This window comes from Emydura macquarii, unplaced genomic scaffold (genome assembly GCF_026122565.2).
Source record: "Emydura macquarii macquarii isolate MOO-44397 ecotype Brisbane River unplaced genomic scaffold, CSIRO-AGI_Emac_v2 contig_267, whole genome shotgun sequence".
Taxonomy (NCBI): domain Eukaryota; kingdom Metazoa; phylum Chordata; order Testudines; family Chelidae; genus Emydura; species Emydura macquarii.
The window spans coordinates 101,780-116,457 of record NW_027130404.1 but is presented as its reverse complement, the minus strand read 5'-3'; the positions used below and the strand labels follow the sequence as shown (position 1 = coordinate 116,457).

The 14,678-nt window shown below is 42.6% G+C and overlaps 1 protein-coding gene across 4 annotated transcripts in view; it reads left to right on the top strand.

Moving 5' to 3' along the window:
• PDE5A (phosphodiesterase 5A) overlaps nucleotides 1–14,678 on the top strand; it is a 108,123-nt gene that overhangs the window by 66,104 nt on the left and 27,341 nt on the right. For all 4 annotated transcript variants that reach the window (XR_010919885.1, XM_067549363.1, XM_067549354.1 and 1 more), the window contains exons 12-13: nucleotides 8,266–8,412; nucleotides 10,547–10,672. Coding sequence is in view for 3 of the 4 variants with exons in the window: in XM_067549363.1 (XP_067405464.1) it covers nucleotides 8,266–8,412; nucleotides 10,547–10,672 (273 nt within the window). In the remaining variant the exon portion in view is untranslated. The remainder of the gene's footprint in view (nucleotides 1–8,265; nucleotides 8,413–10,546; nucleotides 10,673–14,678) is intronic.

Here is a 14,678-nt window from a genome sequence, read left to right as displayed (position 1 = left end):
GTGTCCCTTATGTTCTTTCATCAGTTGTGTATGTCCTACACCAGACTGATTTTGATCCTTCATTTGCCATTCTTAATAGTTCATCAATGACTGCAAAGTGCTTTGAGAGCCTCAGATGGAAAGTGCTATGGAAGTGTAAAGTATTATTACTGTTATGGCAAATTATGTTTCATACTTTGGAGTGTCTCTTCACTTCTTGGAACCTTTAGTGTCAAGGGATTCTGTTATCTCAACAGCTCCCATGCTGCACTCTCCTGTTTGCTTCTCAGCTAACTTTTTCTCTGTTCTATATTTTGCTCCCAACTCTGCCAATGCCTTGGTTATGGCTTGGTTTACCTAACTCCTACACATGTCAAACTTTTGTTTGGATTCACTCCAATGCTGGCTCCCCTCTCTGACACCAAGAATAAGTTTGAGGTCAATGGTAGTAATTGAAGTCAAGAATTTTAAAACAAAAGCCAAGTTTGCTAAATTCAGAAATGCTTCCTAGATTTTTTTATTAAAACAATGTCAGGGACAAATTTGGCCTTCCGTCTGAGGCTCACAGCTCCCATTGACTTCAACTGGAGCTGATTTTTTCCACTTTCCTTGAACTTGGCACTTATGCTGTTAGTCTCGTGTGCACTAGAGAATGTAAAATAATAACACCTATTAGGTGGCATAACAAGCTGTGCTATAGCATAGGCCTTCTGCGGAAGCTGCCCATGGCTAGTTTCCTCCCAACCATCTGGTGGCTGTCTCAGAATTGAGAGACCAGTAATGAACTGTTTCCCCTCTGTAGAAATTGTAGTACCCTGGTTGCTAGCCTGCTCGACTTTCCTATTGCAGGCAGTAATAGACCTCTGTCAGTCTTGCTACTTTGTGAAACAGATCTTTATTTCCAGTGAGCCTTCTTTAAGTGAATAAAAGAATGAAACTGCACACAATAGTGGTAGATGATGTCAAAAAGAAAACGTGTATTCTGTTTTGTATTTCATCATTTGGGATTTGAATAATATTCTAAATAATCACTCTTTTTATTGCATTTAACATCTTCTTGGAGGAACTATTATTTTTTTAAGAGAGAAGAACCCCAGCAAAATCAATAGACTTTCTGCTAGTCATAATTCATAATGTGATGAGCACCATGGAGCATGCCAATGTTTGCTTGTTTATGATGATTTGTACAAAAGAGAGAGAGAGAGAGTTTTCTGTTCTGTTTTTATATACCAAAGCTCTGGTGCCTCTGTCATAAGTTAAAAACACAATCAAACCAGTACAAACAAAAATAACTACAGCCTCCCCAAAACCACAAATGGAAAAATATAAGACACACCAACCACAGACACCAGTCTACAGAGCATTCACCTTCACTCTCCAAAAGCCTGGAAAAGAGATTGAATCTGCAGTATGCACTGAAAGCCAGCATGTTTGTGCTATTGTGAGCAAGGGTGGGTGTTGACTCCAGAGTGCCGGGTTCCTGATAGAAAAGGCCCTGCCAGCAGCTTCCTCTTTTTTAAAGTTGGCCAGGTATAGGGGATTCCAGTTTGAGTGCCTCTGCTACTGACTGTAGCTCTGGCAGCCTCACACTGAGAGGTGTGGTTTCTCACCTAAGGTGATCCCAAATGCCTTAGATCTTTATAGATAAAAGCTGGCATCGCTCCAAAAAAGGGGAGAAATTATTGGAATTTTTTTCCTTCAAAGTTTGAAATGTCATGAAAGTTCAAAACATTCTGACTAGTTCTAAAGCTGGTTGAAAAATGGAGAAATGTGTTTCGTGAAAAATTTCTCAATTTTTCCAGTTTATTTTTTGAATTTCAGTATTTCACACTGTGAACTGTAGGTCATTGGCAAGACGTGAGGCTTCAAGGGTATGTTTCTGCACTGCAGCTGGGAGTGAGCCTCTCAGCCTGGGTAGACAGACTCACACTCGAGCTAGCATGCTAAAAATAGCAGGCTGGATGTTGTGGCTCCAGCAGAGATTCAAACTCGCCACCTGAGCTGAAGCCTCCAGGGTTGGGTGCCCTATGAGCATCCACTGAAAATCACAGAGCTCACAGCAGGAAAGCCCATTTGCCAAAGAGGCTGCCACCTCCTGCACTAGTATCAGTTTCTGAGTTGATTTAGGATGTAGCCCCATGTCAAGCACATTGCAGTAGTCTAATCTCAAGGAGGCAATGGCACAAATCCTGGTAGCAAGGTTCACAACCAGAAGAAATGGTCTCAGTCTCCTGGCAAGGTCAAAGAAGCTCTCCCAGTCACTGCTTTCATCTAACAGCAGCTGGGATCCAATAATGCCCCAGATCTTTAACTGGAGTCACAAATGGTGGGCTCACACTCTCAATTAAAGGACCAGATATGATCCTTGCCATGCCTTCAGTTGCTTATCCCATCTCATCAACACCACTTCTATTGTAATACTATCTGGAGGCATACTGAACCCAGCAGATACGAGTCTGTCTAAAATGATTTAAGGTCAGCTTCAATCAGCTAGTCCTCATCTAGGTTTGTATCCCTACCAAACATCGGGTAAGGCATTTGGCAGCCTTATGTGTGAGATGAAGTTCAGATAAAGAGCTGGGTGTCACCAGCATACTGAAAACATTGTACCCCAAGACTCATAACAAATTCTTCCAATGGCTGCATATACACATTTAACAAGAGGGGGGCACAAGATAAGAGCTCTATGACACGCCACATGAGAAAATCCTAGGTTTAGAAGAATGGTCGTCCCAAACTCCCTTCTGAGACCTCTGAGAGAGGATGGAAGCCATGGAAGAGGTTGCAGATGAGCGAGGTAATACACTGACCATACAAATTGCTGCAGTGCATTTAAAAAGGAAAACTGACACCTAGGACAATTGCCAGGTGGATGTTTTCATCTAAAATGATTGTAGACCTCCAAATACCATGCCAGTAATTTTCAAATAGTTAGAGGTGTAGTATTACAGTCCATTATATGATGCATCAACAGAAGCTTTATTCTTAAAACTGGGGTAAGACCTTGCTCTTTCTTTAAAAAAAAAAAAAAAACCACCTTTAAAAATCTGTAGTCCCCAAACACCATTTCTGATGTACACTCATGAACGCATTTTTTCTTAGTTCAATTACATTTTTAGCAACTAAATAAAACACTTTGAAATGGCAAAAAAACTGAACTGTCATCATGTTTATCATATTTTTCTGAAGCCATCTGGTGATTCTGTATATTGATGGAGTTGGCAGTTGCTTTTGGGGCACTGTAAGTCAAACAACTCTCAAAATCAAGTGGGTCATTTTAAGTTGGTTGGAAGTCAATGTTCCTGGGCCCAGTTTTAACTTAAATACAGGGTAAATGTTTGTTCCGAAATCTGAACTTATACTTTGCCTTAGGAATGTGTATTTCTGTCTAGGGCAAGGAAGAACAGCTCTGTTTCTACTTTTAATCTGTTTAAGATCCTGATCTGGGAAGGCATGGGCATAAGTCTGTTCTATTTTATGATTGTACTTAAGCCCATGCTTGAGTGCTGTCCTGAACAGGGTTACTTCCCTGAAGCCATGTGTAAATAGTCACTGGAAGACATGCATTTTTGCACCCATCTTCATGTGCTGAGCTGTTAGCACATTGGAGTCATAGGCGGCAGGTAGCTAGGGCTAGAGGGGACTCAACCCCCAAATGTGAGCCACTTTGCCACTGCCTGGTTGCCCAGCAGCAGGAGAAGCGAGGAAAGTCATTGGAGCCCAGTAGTAAGCGGTGAGGTAGGTCTACAGGGCCCAAGCTGTAGGCAGAGTCCTTCCCAAGTACATCAAGTGCCCAGCTAGCTAGGCTCCATTCCTATCGTGGTGGTGATGAGTCTGTTCCTTTCCTTCCAGCAGAGCTGGGGCTGGTGACAGTGAGGAAGAAAGGAGTGGGTGGGACAGAAGGAACAGAGATGGAGGGAAAAGGGGCTGTGAAGGAGGGAAGCCAGATGCAGCCATGGCCAGCTGTGGCTACTAGCACTGCCACAGAGCTCCCTGTGATCCCAGACCCTAACCCCTCCCACAGCCCCTCCAAATAATCCCCAATACCTGACCAAGCCCCCAACTCCTGCCTAAACCCATACAGCCCCCTGTTGCCCCATCCCCAAATAAACCCAGACTCCACAAAACCACATTCTCCTGCCACAGTGCTCACCCATCCCATCACCCCTCGTCTCTCCAAATAAACCCATCCTTTCACACAATCCTCCCAAACAACTGCCCCAGAAATATCACCCTGCCCAAACCCTCCCTCCAAAGCCCCACATACCCTCCCCCACCACTGTTCACCCCAAACCCCCAATAAAACCCCTGCTTAAAACCTCTCCTACTTCCCAATCCCCAAACCACTTCCCTCCCCCCAACCACCCCTTTCACTCCTGCCCCCTGTCGTTCTACCACCCCTTACTCCCCTCCAGGGAACTTCTGCTGCCCCCCAACATCCAAGTCCATTTCCCCTAGATATCACTTTAAATGTCCCCACCTCCTGGCTGCACCAACCCCCTCTTCCATCCAACAATTGCTCCAGTCCCTTATGGCTCCTCCAGCAACTCTCTGCAGCGCTCCTCACCCCGTTAGCCCTGGCATCAGCATCCCATTTTCACTTTGGGGTGACTTTGGGTCTGGTGACCATTCTCCTCCCTCCTCTGCACTCCCTCACCTTGTCTGCTTTGGGTGGGCAGATGGTTACAAGCCCACCACAGCAAGAGTCAATGGGCTGGAGTGGGGAGCCAGGCCCAGCTCTGCAGGAACTGCCCCTGCCGGGATGAGTGCATGGTGGGTTCACTCTCCAACACCCCCTTGTAACATTTCTCAAGGGTATCCAGGAGCGTGTGGCATCTTAGTGTGAAAGAGCCTTACCTATACCTCCCAGGGGTCAGCTTTCTGACAACCCCGGCCACAGGCAGCACAAGTACTCCCTTCTCAGCCCTATGGTCTCTGCTGTTCCTCTGCAGGCAAACAATAGACACACACCAGCCCTTGAAACCTTCTGAGTGCCCCTGTTCCACTGAGCACGCACAGGACTCATAAATTTCATTGCTAAAGTACACCCCAGCTTATCAGTTTTAAGTCCAACTCATCACTCCCCTTAACACACAGCACTTAGATATTTTATAGTGAAAACAAGAATAAGTTTATTATCAAAGAATAGAAATTCAAGTGATGGAAAGAAGAATATTGGAAACAAATGGTTATCTGTAAAACAAAATCATAACATGCTAGAGCCTAAACTTAATTCTTACAGGATGGCTTACCCCAACTCCTTTCCCCAGTATTTTCAACCAGGTTGGCTGAGATCCCCCTTTCATGAGACCAAGCCTGCTGGTGACTTGTCCTCACAGACTGAAGGAATGCTGGGGGTTCATCTACACTCTAGCTATGGTTCCAAAAGTTCATTAGCTTTTCTTCTAAATGGACCCTGCTGTCTTGTTTAGTCCTGAAGCCCCCACAATCTGCTGATTAGCATTTTGCTCAGACTGTGAATGGGGATCCCTTGAAGACCATACAATACTCAAATTGCAGATGACCAGCCAGAGAGGTATAAACATCTCTTCCCCTTCCTGACAGGAGTATATGGATCACCTTTTGGTGACCTGCCTTAACAAACAGAACATAATTTTTAGTATCTCTCCATACCTCCTCACATTTTTTCCATACCAGCATCTCACTGTGATGTCCAGTGTGTCACAGGCTTTCATTAGAGAACTTACATGAACATTCTTTGGCAGACTAGTATGTAGACACCAGACCCAGGAGATCTCTGTAACCCTTAAGTACTCCTATGCCCTCTGCCAGTTGGCATCAAGAAGTCCTTGGGTCCCACACTCATCGGGGCCTCTCCTCCACACTGGGCCAGGATAGAGAGAGCGACCCGTACACACACACTGGAGAACAAGGTCTGACAGTTTCACTCAGCTCCCCTCAAAGATAATTTCACCAGCTGCCTATGATTGAAGTCCCTACCTGGGGCCTCCAGAAATTATCAAAACACATACAGTAAGCAACAGCAGTTATAGGCTAGCTCACTGCACTACAGTTACGCAGAGAAAGGTAGTGGTAGTTCCTCTTTTTTCCTTCTTGATCCTGTGCCGTTTTGTCATTTTGCTGAGGTGGAAAAAGTGAGCATCTTGAATGAAAGAAGTGGGAGTTTGGGAGGTTAATGCTACATTTAGAAGATAAAGTGTAGTTTAATAGTACAGGCTAGGAACAATTGTTAAAATGTCTTTCATGCAATGAAAGGGGGGTGAAGGGACTCTGTTGTCTCTGGGAACTGAAAGGAGAAATAACCAGGTTACAGTGTTGGATGTATAGCTAGAAAATTGTTTCCATCACTCGGTTGGGGAGAAGCTTGTTGCTCTTCTTCCCATGTGGGCATCAAAGGCAGGAGATCAATGAATAGAAAGAGATAAATTATAGAAGAGGTCAGAATGCAGGCATGAGAAAATGTTGTGCTGTGCTCCTGCTGTGTACATCCATCCTTTTACCTCATGAAAGGTCTGGTTGCAAAAACTTTGTGTTTGCTTCACTTGGTATAGCTAGGGGGAGAGTTGATACAAAGCTGGAAGGATGGTAATGATATAGCAAGCCACTACACTCTGCATTATTAAAATCATGCAAATTCCAACCCCTGGAGACAGTCAGGCTCATATCCTCTGTGTTATATGCCTCCAGACAGTTGAAATGTCTCACAGGAGGGGATGTTAATTTATTGAGGAAAAAGATCACAATCTCCCATTCTGAGAATCAGAAAATTACACTGATTGCAGAATTACTTTTTTTCCTCTTTAACTATTTTGAATGAGGTGTCATGAATGTTATGATGTAATGTATTTATTATCAACATTTTAGAAGTGGAAGAGCTTGACAATTCAAGAGAGGCAAAGTTAAATAGTGGTCCTAGTTCACTAAATCATTTTATTTGCACTGAGAAACTATGTGAAAAAGCTGTAGCATTTGGAGTTATCTTTTGAGTAGCCATTAGGCTTCCCAAGTGGTTGTATTATTTCCTACGGAGAATATTGGCAGCATGGCCCTTTCACCTACCAAAGACCCAAATATGGGATACTAGGTGAATCCAAAATTAGAGACACAACTATTAGGGAAAGAGGTTTATAGTAATGTAAGATCCTTTTTTAGCTTAAATACCAGTTTCCATAACCTCAGTTTCATAACTCTACATTTTGGATGTAATACACAGCAGAAAAGTGAGAAGAAAGCAAATGTGGCTGTGAAAGAACGATGTCATTTCTACCCAGAGAGAGCTGAGCAGCATGATTACAAGTAGTACTAGTGTTACTAGAAATATGCCTGGACTTCAATAATTACAAAAGTAAAAGACCTCCTTTTTTTCTTTCACTGTTTTGATTTTTATCTGATTCTTAAAACACTTCAATAGATGTATAGCTGAAACAGCTGAAAGGGAATTGCCTTGGAAAATCCTGCCTTTTTTATTTGTTACAAAGAACTGGTACAAGCTTTTGGATTATAGTGCCAGATTCTGCATCATTCATCTTGTTATTTATTTCTAACATCTTGAATGTAAAGGCCCTAAAGATGCTGCAAAGAGGCTTATTTAATGAATTTCACAGCTGTATAAAGAAACTAAAAATGTGAAACATGGAGACATAGTTAGTGCTAAATGTAGTACCAAATTTTGAAAGTTAGGTTGTCCTGGGTGGAGCTGAAATTTTCCATGCCAAAGGTCCACCTCGCTGTGATTTTTTCCCCCAACATTTCAGCAGTACAGTTTCAGCCATTTCTGAGAATGAGGTTGGGGAAAATAGATAGTTTGATCCATTTTAAAGCAGTTTCCAGCTGTTCTTTGTTTAGGTCTAGTGCTTCCAGGATTTAGAGCAGGAACTTGAAATTTGGCAGGATCCTATGGTCACAGAAGTGCCTTTTGCTGTCCCTAATTCACAAGCCTCTGAACATTTGCATATTTTCAATAGAGCATGTTAGAAGGTTGCAACTAAAACCTGCTTAAAGATCAATGGCATGATGTTGTCCTGTGTAACTTACATGATCCAAGTAACCTTTTTTATAATTTTGGCTTGTGGATAAGTTTGCATTAATTTTAAGAACCAGACAAGAGTATCATTGAACAAACCAGGACAGAGACAGATAATCGAGTGAATGTCGTCACCAGCTTTCAGTACAATGCAATACAATACAGTACAATACACTGTAAATTTTAGCAGAATACTGATGTTCTCCTGATGCAAAAAGATGTGATTATTCCATACTTTCTAACTATCAATGTTCAGTTTGTTTTCTTTTATTTTCCCGCAGGCGGCTGTTGTGCCATCTGCACAATCTCTCAAGCTAACCGACTTCTATTTCAGTGACTTTGAGCTTTCCGATTTGGAGACAACACTGTGTTCAATTCGAATGTTCACAGATCTTAACTTGGTGCAGAATTTCCAAATGAAACATGAGGTATGGATACTGCACAATGCTTATTTACATGTGAAGGGAAAACATCAGACAACTATTTAAAAAATGGGTGTATGTCTGTGTTTTATATGCTCTTCAACACACCCACCACGCCCAATTTTAGGATGAAAGACTAATTTGGGGGACGGTAGCTGGTGTGATTGGTAGTGAGATACAGAGTCTTTCAACTAGATTATTGGTTCTCTAACTAGGGGGTCGTGACGTGGTTATGTAGGGATCACGAGCTGTGAGCCCCAACCCCAGCCAAGCATGGGACTGTTAGCCTCCATGCTTCCTCTTAATGGAGGAACATGGGGGAAAGGGGCAAGCGGTGATACACAGATACTGCTCAATCCCCCCCAGGAGACTGTGAGGTGAGGGGGCAAGAAGCAACGCCAGGGCTTCCTGCATCCAGGTCACTTTCCCCACCTGGGCAGTGCTGTGAGGTGAGCATCAGGAGCTGCTGTTCTCCACCCTCCCTTTACGTTGCCCAAGTGGGGAAAATGACCTAAAAGCAGGGAGCCCTGACATTGCTCCTCACTCTCCCCCGCCCAAAGCCCTCTAGGATGCGTGGAGGAGCAGCTTTTGAGGTGGGAGTGAGCAGCAATACCAGTCACTTTGTGCATGAAGGTCTGTTTCCCCAGGTGGGCACAGGAGGGGGTTGCAAGGGTTAGGAGCGAAGGGGGAGTGGGGAGCCCACAGAGGTTAGGGGTGAAGGGGGAATGGGGAGCTTATGGGAGCCAGGGGCAGGCACCCACGGAGATGAGGGAGTTGCATTCACAGGCTTGTTATGTGAAAGGGGTCACCAATACAAAAACTTTGAGAACCACTAACCCTAGATCATCAGTTCCTGGATTGATATAGTTTCAGATTATTAGAATTTAAGGTTAGAAGGAACCACTAGATCATCTAATCTGGCCTCTTGTATATACCACAGGCTGTAGAACTTCACCCAGTTACCTCCGCATTGAGCCCAATTACTTGTGCCTAACTAAAGCATATCTTCCAGTTCAGATAGAAGCTGGCTGAAAGTGAGACCGAAAGTCCTTACCATCTCATATAATGAGTTGGACCGAATCCGGTTCCTAATGTACAGGTGTCTGCATCATAAAAATTCCACCACTACAACTGGCACCCATGTTGGGACCCTTAACAGAGACACTAAGGCATTAATGGACATGGAAAATTGAGCCATTTTTTCTCATCAGCCCTGATCCCTCCATAATCAGATTAAAGCATATTGGCAGGGTAGCAGCTTACTTTGCTCTGGCCTTTTGCTCATTGCTCTTTTTTGCAGATGAATTATGTTAGTTTTCCATTGCTGTCCATGTGACACATTTTGCAGGAGCACTAAAATTCTCTTAAAAACAAACTGATGTCGAGATCCTTAACTGGCATAAATCAGCAGAGCTCTTTTTAGGCCAACAGATTTACATCAATTTACACCATGTGAAGATCTGGCTTTTATACCTTTCGCTTTCATAAAACTACTGAAAAATCCATTTCTTTTTGTTCTCTAAAACACCTTACACGGTTCTGCATAAATAATAACAACAAACAATATGATAAGCATTAAAAGCCTTTATATCATATTACATGCTTTTCAAGGTCCATGTGTCTCTTCTTATGCATTGATCCAATCTGGTATGAGGAAAGAGCTCATATTCCTTTTCAATCCACTTTTCCAAACAACCCTCAGAGATCCCTCTAATTTTAAATGAAACAGGTTCTGGTGAACACGTAAATACTGTGAACAAATTCTTCACTCAGTTACATCAGCATAATTCTGGGTCTACACTAGTGTACCTGGGATAATAATTTAGCCATTGGTTCATATCCTGGACTGGTTTACTTAATACAGGTGTCCCCATAATAAATAAAACAAAGCTGCAATTGCCTATGAATTTTTCAGCAAACAGTAGGTTTTGGAAGTGGGAAAGCTAAGTTAAGAAACTAAGTAGGTAGATTTTCCTTATCCATATTGTCACATAAAAGTGTGTCAAAATTAAATTTTACTGAAGACAAGTAAAATGGAAAATCTTTCCACATTAAATTTTCAGTAAGTTTTTTGTGTGTGAAAAGAATAAAGTTATAATGTATTTTGCATGGAACTGAATGATACTGTTTGTTACTAAAGGTTCTTTGCAGATGGATTTTAAGTGTGAAGAAAAATTATCGAAAAAATGTTGCATATCACAATTGGAGACATGCCTTTAACACAGCCCAATGTATGTTTGCTGCTTTAAAATCGGGTAAACTTCAGGTATGTTTGAGTGTTTTCACCCTAAGAGTCTTTTAATTAACTAAGTACTGTAACACTTGCACAGACTCAATTTTGATTTCAGTAAGACCTGTGTCAGTCTGGAATGTCTCCACTGAAGTCAATACATCTTCTTTGAAAACTTCAGAACTTGACATGAGAATCATAAAAATCATAGAATCATAGAATATTAGAGTTGAAAGGGACCTCAGGAGGTCATCTAGTCCAACCCCCTGCTCAAAGCAGGACTAACCTCAGCTATATCATCCCAGCCAGGGCTTTGTCAAGCCTCAGCTTAAAAACCTCTAAAGATGGAGATTCCACCACCTCCCTAGGTAACCCATTCCAGTGCTTCACCACCCTCCTAGTGAAAAACTTTTTCCTAATGTCCAACCTAGACCTCCCCAACTGCAACTTGAGACCATTGCTCCTTGTTCTGTCATCTGCCACCACCGAGAACAGCCTAGCCCCATTCTCCCTGGAACCCCCTTTCAGGTAGTTAAAGGCTGCTATCAAATCCCCCCTCATTCTTCTCTTTTGCAGACTAAACAAGCCCAGTTTCCTTAGCCTCTGCTCATAAGTCCTGTGCTCCAGCCCCCTAATCATTTTTGTTGCCCTCCGCTGGACTCTCTCCAACTTGTCTACATCCTTTTTGTATTGGGGGGGCCCAAAACTGGACACAATACTCTAAATGTGGCCTTACCAATGCCGAATGGAGGGGAATAATCACTTCCCACGACCTGCTGGCAATGCCCCTCCTAATGCACCCCAATATGCTATTAGCCTTCTTGACAACCAGGGCACACTGCTGACTCATATCCAGCTTTTTATCCACTGTTACCCCCAGGTCCTTTTCTGCAGAACTGCTGCCTAGCTCATCAGTCCCCAATCTATAGCTGTGCATGGGATTCTTCCTTCCTAAGTGGAGGACTCTGCACTTTTCTTTCTTGAACCTCATTAGATTTCTTTTGGCCCAATCCTCCAGTTTGTTTAGGTCCTTCTGTATCCTATCCCTACCTTCCAGGGTATCTACCACTCCCCCCAGCTTAGTGTCATCCGCAAACTTGCTGAGGGTGCAATCTACCCCATCTTCCGGATCATTAATGAAGATGTTGAACAAAACCGGCCCCAGGACTGACCTCTGGGACACTCCGCTTGTGACCGGTTGCCAGCTAGACATGGAGCCATTGATCACTACTCGTTGAGCCCTATGCTCTAGCCAGTTCTCTATCCATTTTATAGTCCATTCATCCAACCCATACTTCTTTAACTTGCTGATAAGAATACTGTGAGAGACAGTATCAAAAGCTTTGCTAAAGTCAAGGTATATCACATCCATCATCTTCCCTACATCCACAGAGCCAGTCACCTCATCATAGAAAGCAATCAGGTTGGTCAGGCATGACTTTCCCTTGGTGAATCCATGTTGACTGTTCCTGGTCACCTTCCTCTCTTCCAGGTGCCTTAAAATGGATTTCTTAAGGACCTGCTCCATGATTTTTCCAGGGATTGAAGTGAGGCTGACCGGTCTGTAGTTCCCTGGATCCTCTTTCCTCCCTTTTTTGAAGATGGACACTATATTTGCTTTTTTCCAGTCCTCAGGGACTTCCCCCTGTTGCCACGAGCTTTCAAAGATAATAGCCAATGGCTCTGAAATCACCTCAGCTAATTCCCTCAGCACCCTCGGGTGCATTGCATCCAGCCCCATGGACTTGTGTATGTCCAATCCTTCTAAATAGTCTTGGACCTGTTCCTTCAGCACTGCGGGACGTTCGCCTCCTTCCCATTCTGTGCAACCCAGTGAAGCAGGCTGGGAGCTGATCTTGTCTGTGAAGACAGAGGCAAAAAAGGCATTGAGTACTTCAGCTTTCTCCACATCCTCTGTCACTAGGTTGCCTCCCTCATTCTCTAAGGGGCCCACACTTTCCCTAGTCTTCCTCTTGTTGGCAACATACCTGTAAAACCCTTCTTGTTCCCCTTCACATCCCTTGCTAGCTGCAACTCCAATTGTGCTTTGGCCTTCCTGATTTCATTCCTGCATGTTCGAGCAGTATTTTTATAATCCTCCCTAGTCATCTGACCAAGCTTCCACTTCTTGTAAGCTTCTTTTTTGTGTTTAAGTTCGCCAAAGACCTCTTTGTTAAGCCACGCTGGACGCCTACCATATTTGCTATTCTTTCTGCACATCGGAATGGTCTGCTCTTGTGCCCTCAGTAAGGTCTCTTTAAAATACAGCCAGCTCTCTTGGATTCCTTTCCCCCTCATATTAGCCTCCCAGGGAATCCTGCCCATCAGTTCCCTGAGGGAGTCAAAGTCCGCTTTCCTGAAGTCCATGGTCCGTATCCTGCTGTTCTCCTTTCTTCCTTTCTTCCTTTTGTCAGGATCCTGTAGGGCTGGAAGGGATCTTGAGAGGTTATCTAATCCAGCACCTTGTGATGAGGCAAGACCAAATATACCTAGACCATTCCTGACAAGCGTTTGTCTAACCTGTTCTTAAAAACATCCAGTGACAGGGATTCCACAAACTCTCTTGGAAGCTTATTGCAGAATTTAACTACCTTTATAGTTAGAAAGCTTTTTCTGATATCTAACCTAAATCTCCCTTCCTGCCGATTAAGCTGATTACATCTTGTCCTACCTTCAGTGGAGAATTGATCACAATCCTCTTTATAACAGGCCTTAACCTATTTGAAGACTTTTATCAGGTCCCCTCGCGATCTTCTTTTCTCAAGACTAAATATGCCTATTTTTTTTAACTTTTCCTAATAGGTCAGGTTTTTTAAACCTTTTATCATTTTTGTTGCTGTCTTCTGGACTCTCTCCAACTTGTCCACATGTTCTTAAAGTATGGCGCCCAGAACTGCGCACAGTATTCCATCTGAGGCTTCACCAGTGCCGAGTAGAGTGGGACATTACCGCCTATGTCTTACATATGATACTGATGTTAATACATTCTAGAATGATATTAGCCTTTTTTCAGCTGTATCACATTATTGATTCATATTCAATTTGTGATCCACTTTAACCCCCAGATCCTTTTCAGCAGTACTACTGTATAGCCAACTATTCCGCATTTTGTAGTTGTGCATTTGATTTATTTTTCTTCCTAAGTTAAGTACTTTGCACTTGTCTTTATAGAATTTCATCGTGTTGATTTCAGACCAATTCTCCAATTTGTCAAGGTTGGGTTGAATGCTAATTCTGGTGTCCTCCATAAATTTTATAAGCATATCTCCATTCCATTATCCAAGTCATTAATGAAAATATTTAATAGTACCAGACCCAGGACAGATCCCTGTGGATCCTACTAGATATATCCCCCAGTTTGACAGTAAACCATTAATAACCGCTCTTTGAATACGGTTTTTTAACCAGTTTTGGACCCAATTTATAGTAATTTCATCTAAACCACATTTCCCTAGTTTGCTTATGAGCATGTCATGTGGGACTTTGCCTTACTAAAATCAATATGTATCACTTCTACATCTTCCCCCCATCTACTTGGCCAGTAATCTTGTCAAAAAAGGAATTAGTTTGGTTTGACATGATTTATTCTTGACAATCCATGCTGTTATTTCTTATCACCCTATTATCATCTAGGTGCTTACAAATTGCTTGATTAATAATTTGTTGCAGTATCTTTCCAGGTATCAAAGTTAGGCTGACTGGTTTATAATTCCCTTGGTCTTCTTTGTTTCCTTTTTTAAAAACATGTGCTATGTTTGCCCTTCTTCAGTCATCTGGGACCTCACCCATCCTACATGAATTCTCAAAGATAATCACTAACATTCCAAGATTGCTTCAGCTAGTTCCTTAAGAATCCTAGGGTGAATTTCTTCAGGCCCTGATGATTTGAACATATTTAATTTATCTAAATATTTTTTAATCTGTTCTTTCCCTATTTTGGTTTGTGTTCCTTCCCCCTTCTTGTTAATATTGTGTTAAGTAGCTGATCATAATTTACTTTTTTAGTGAAAACTGAAGCAAAATAGGCATTAAATACCCTAGC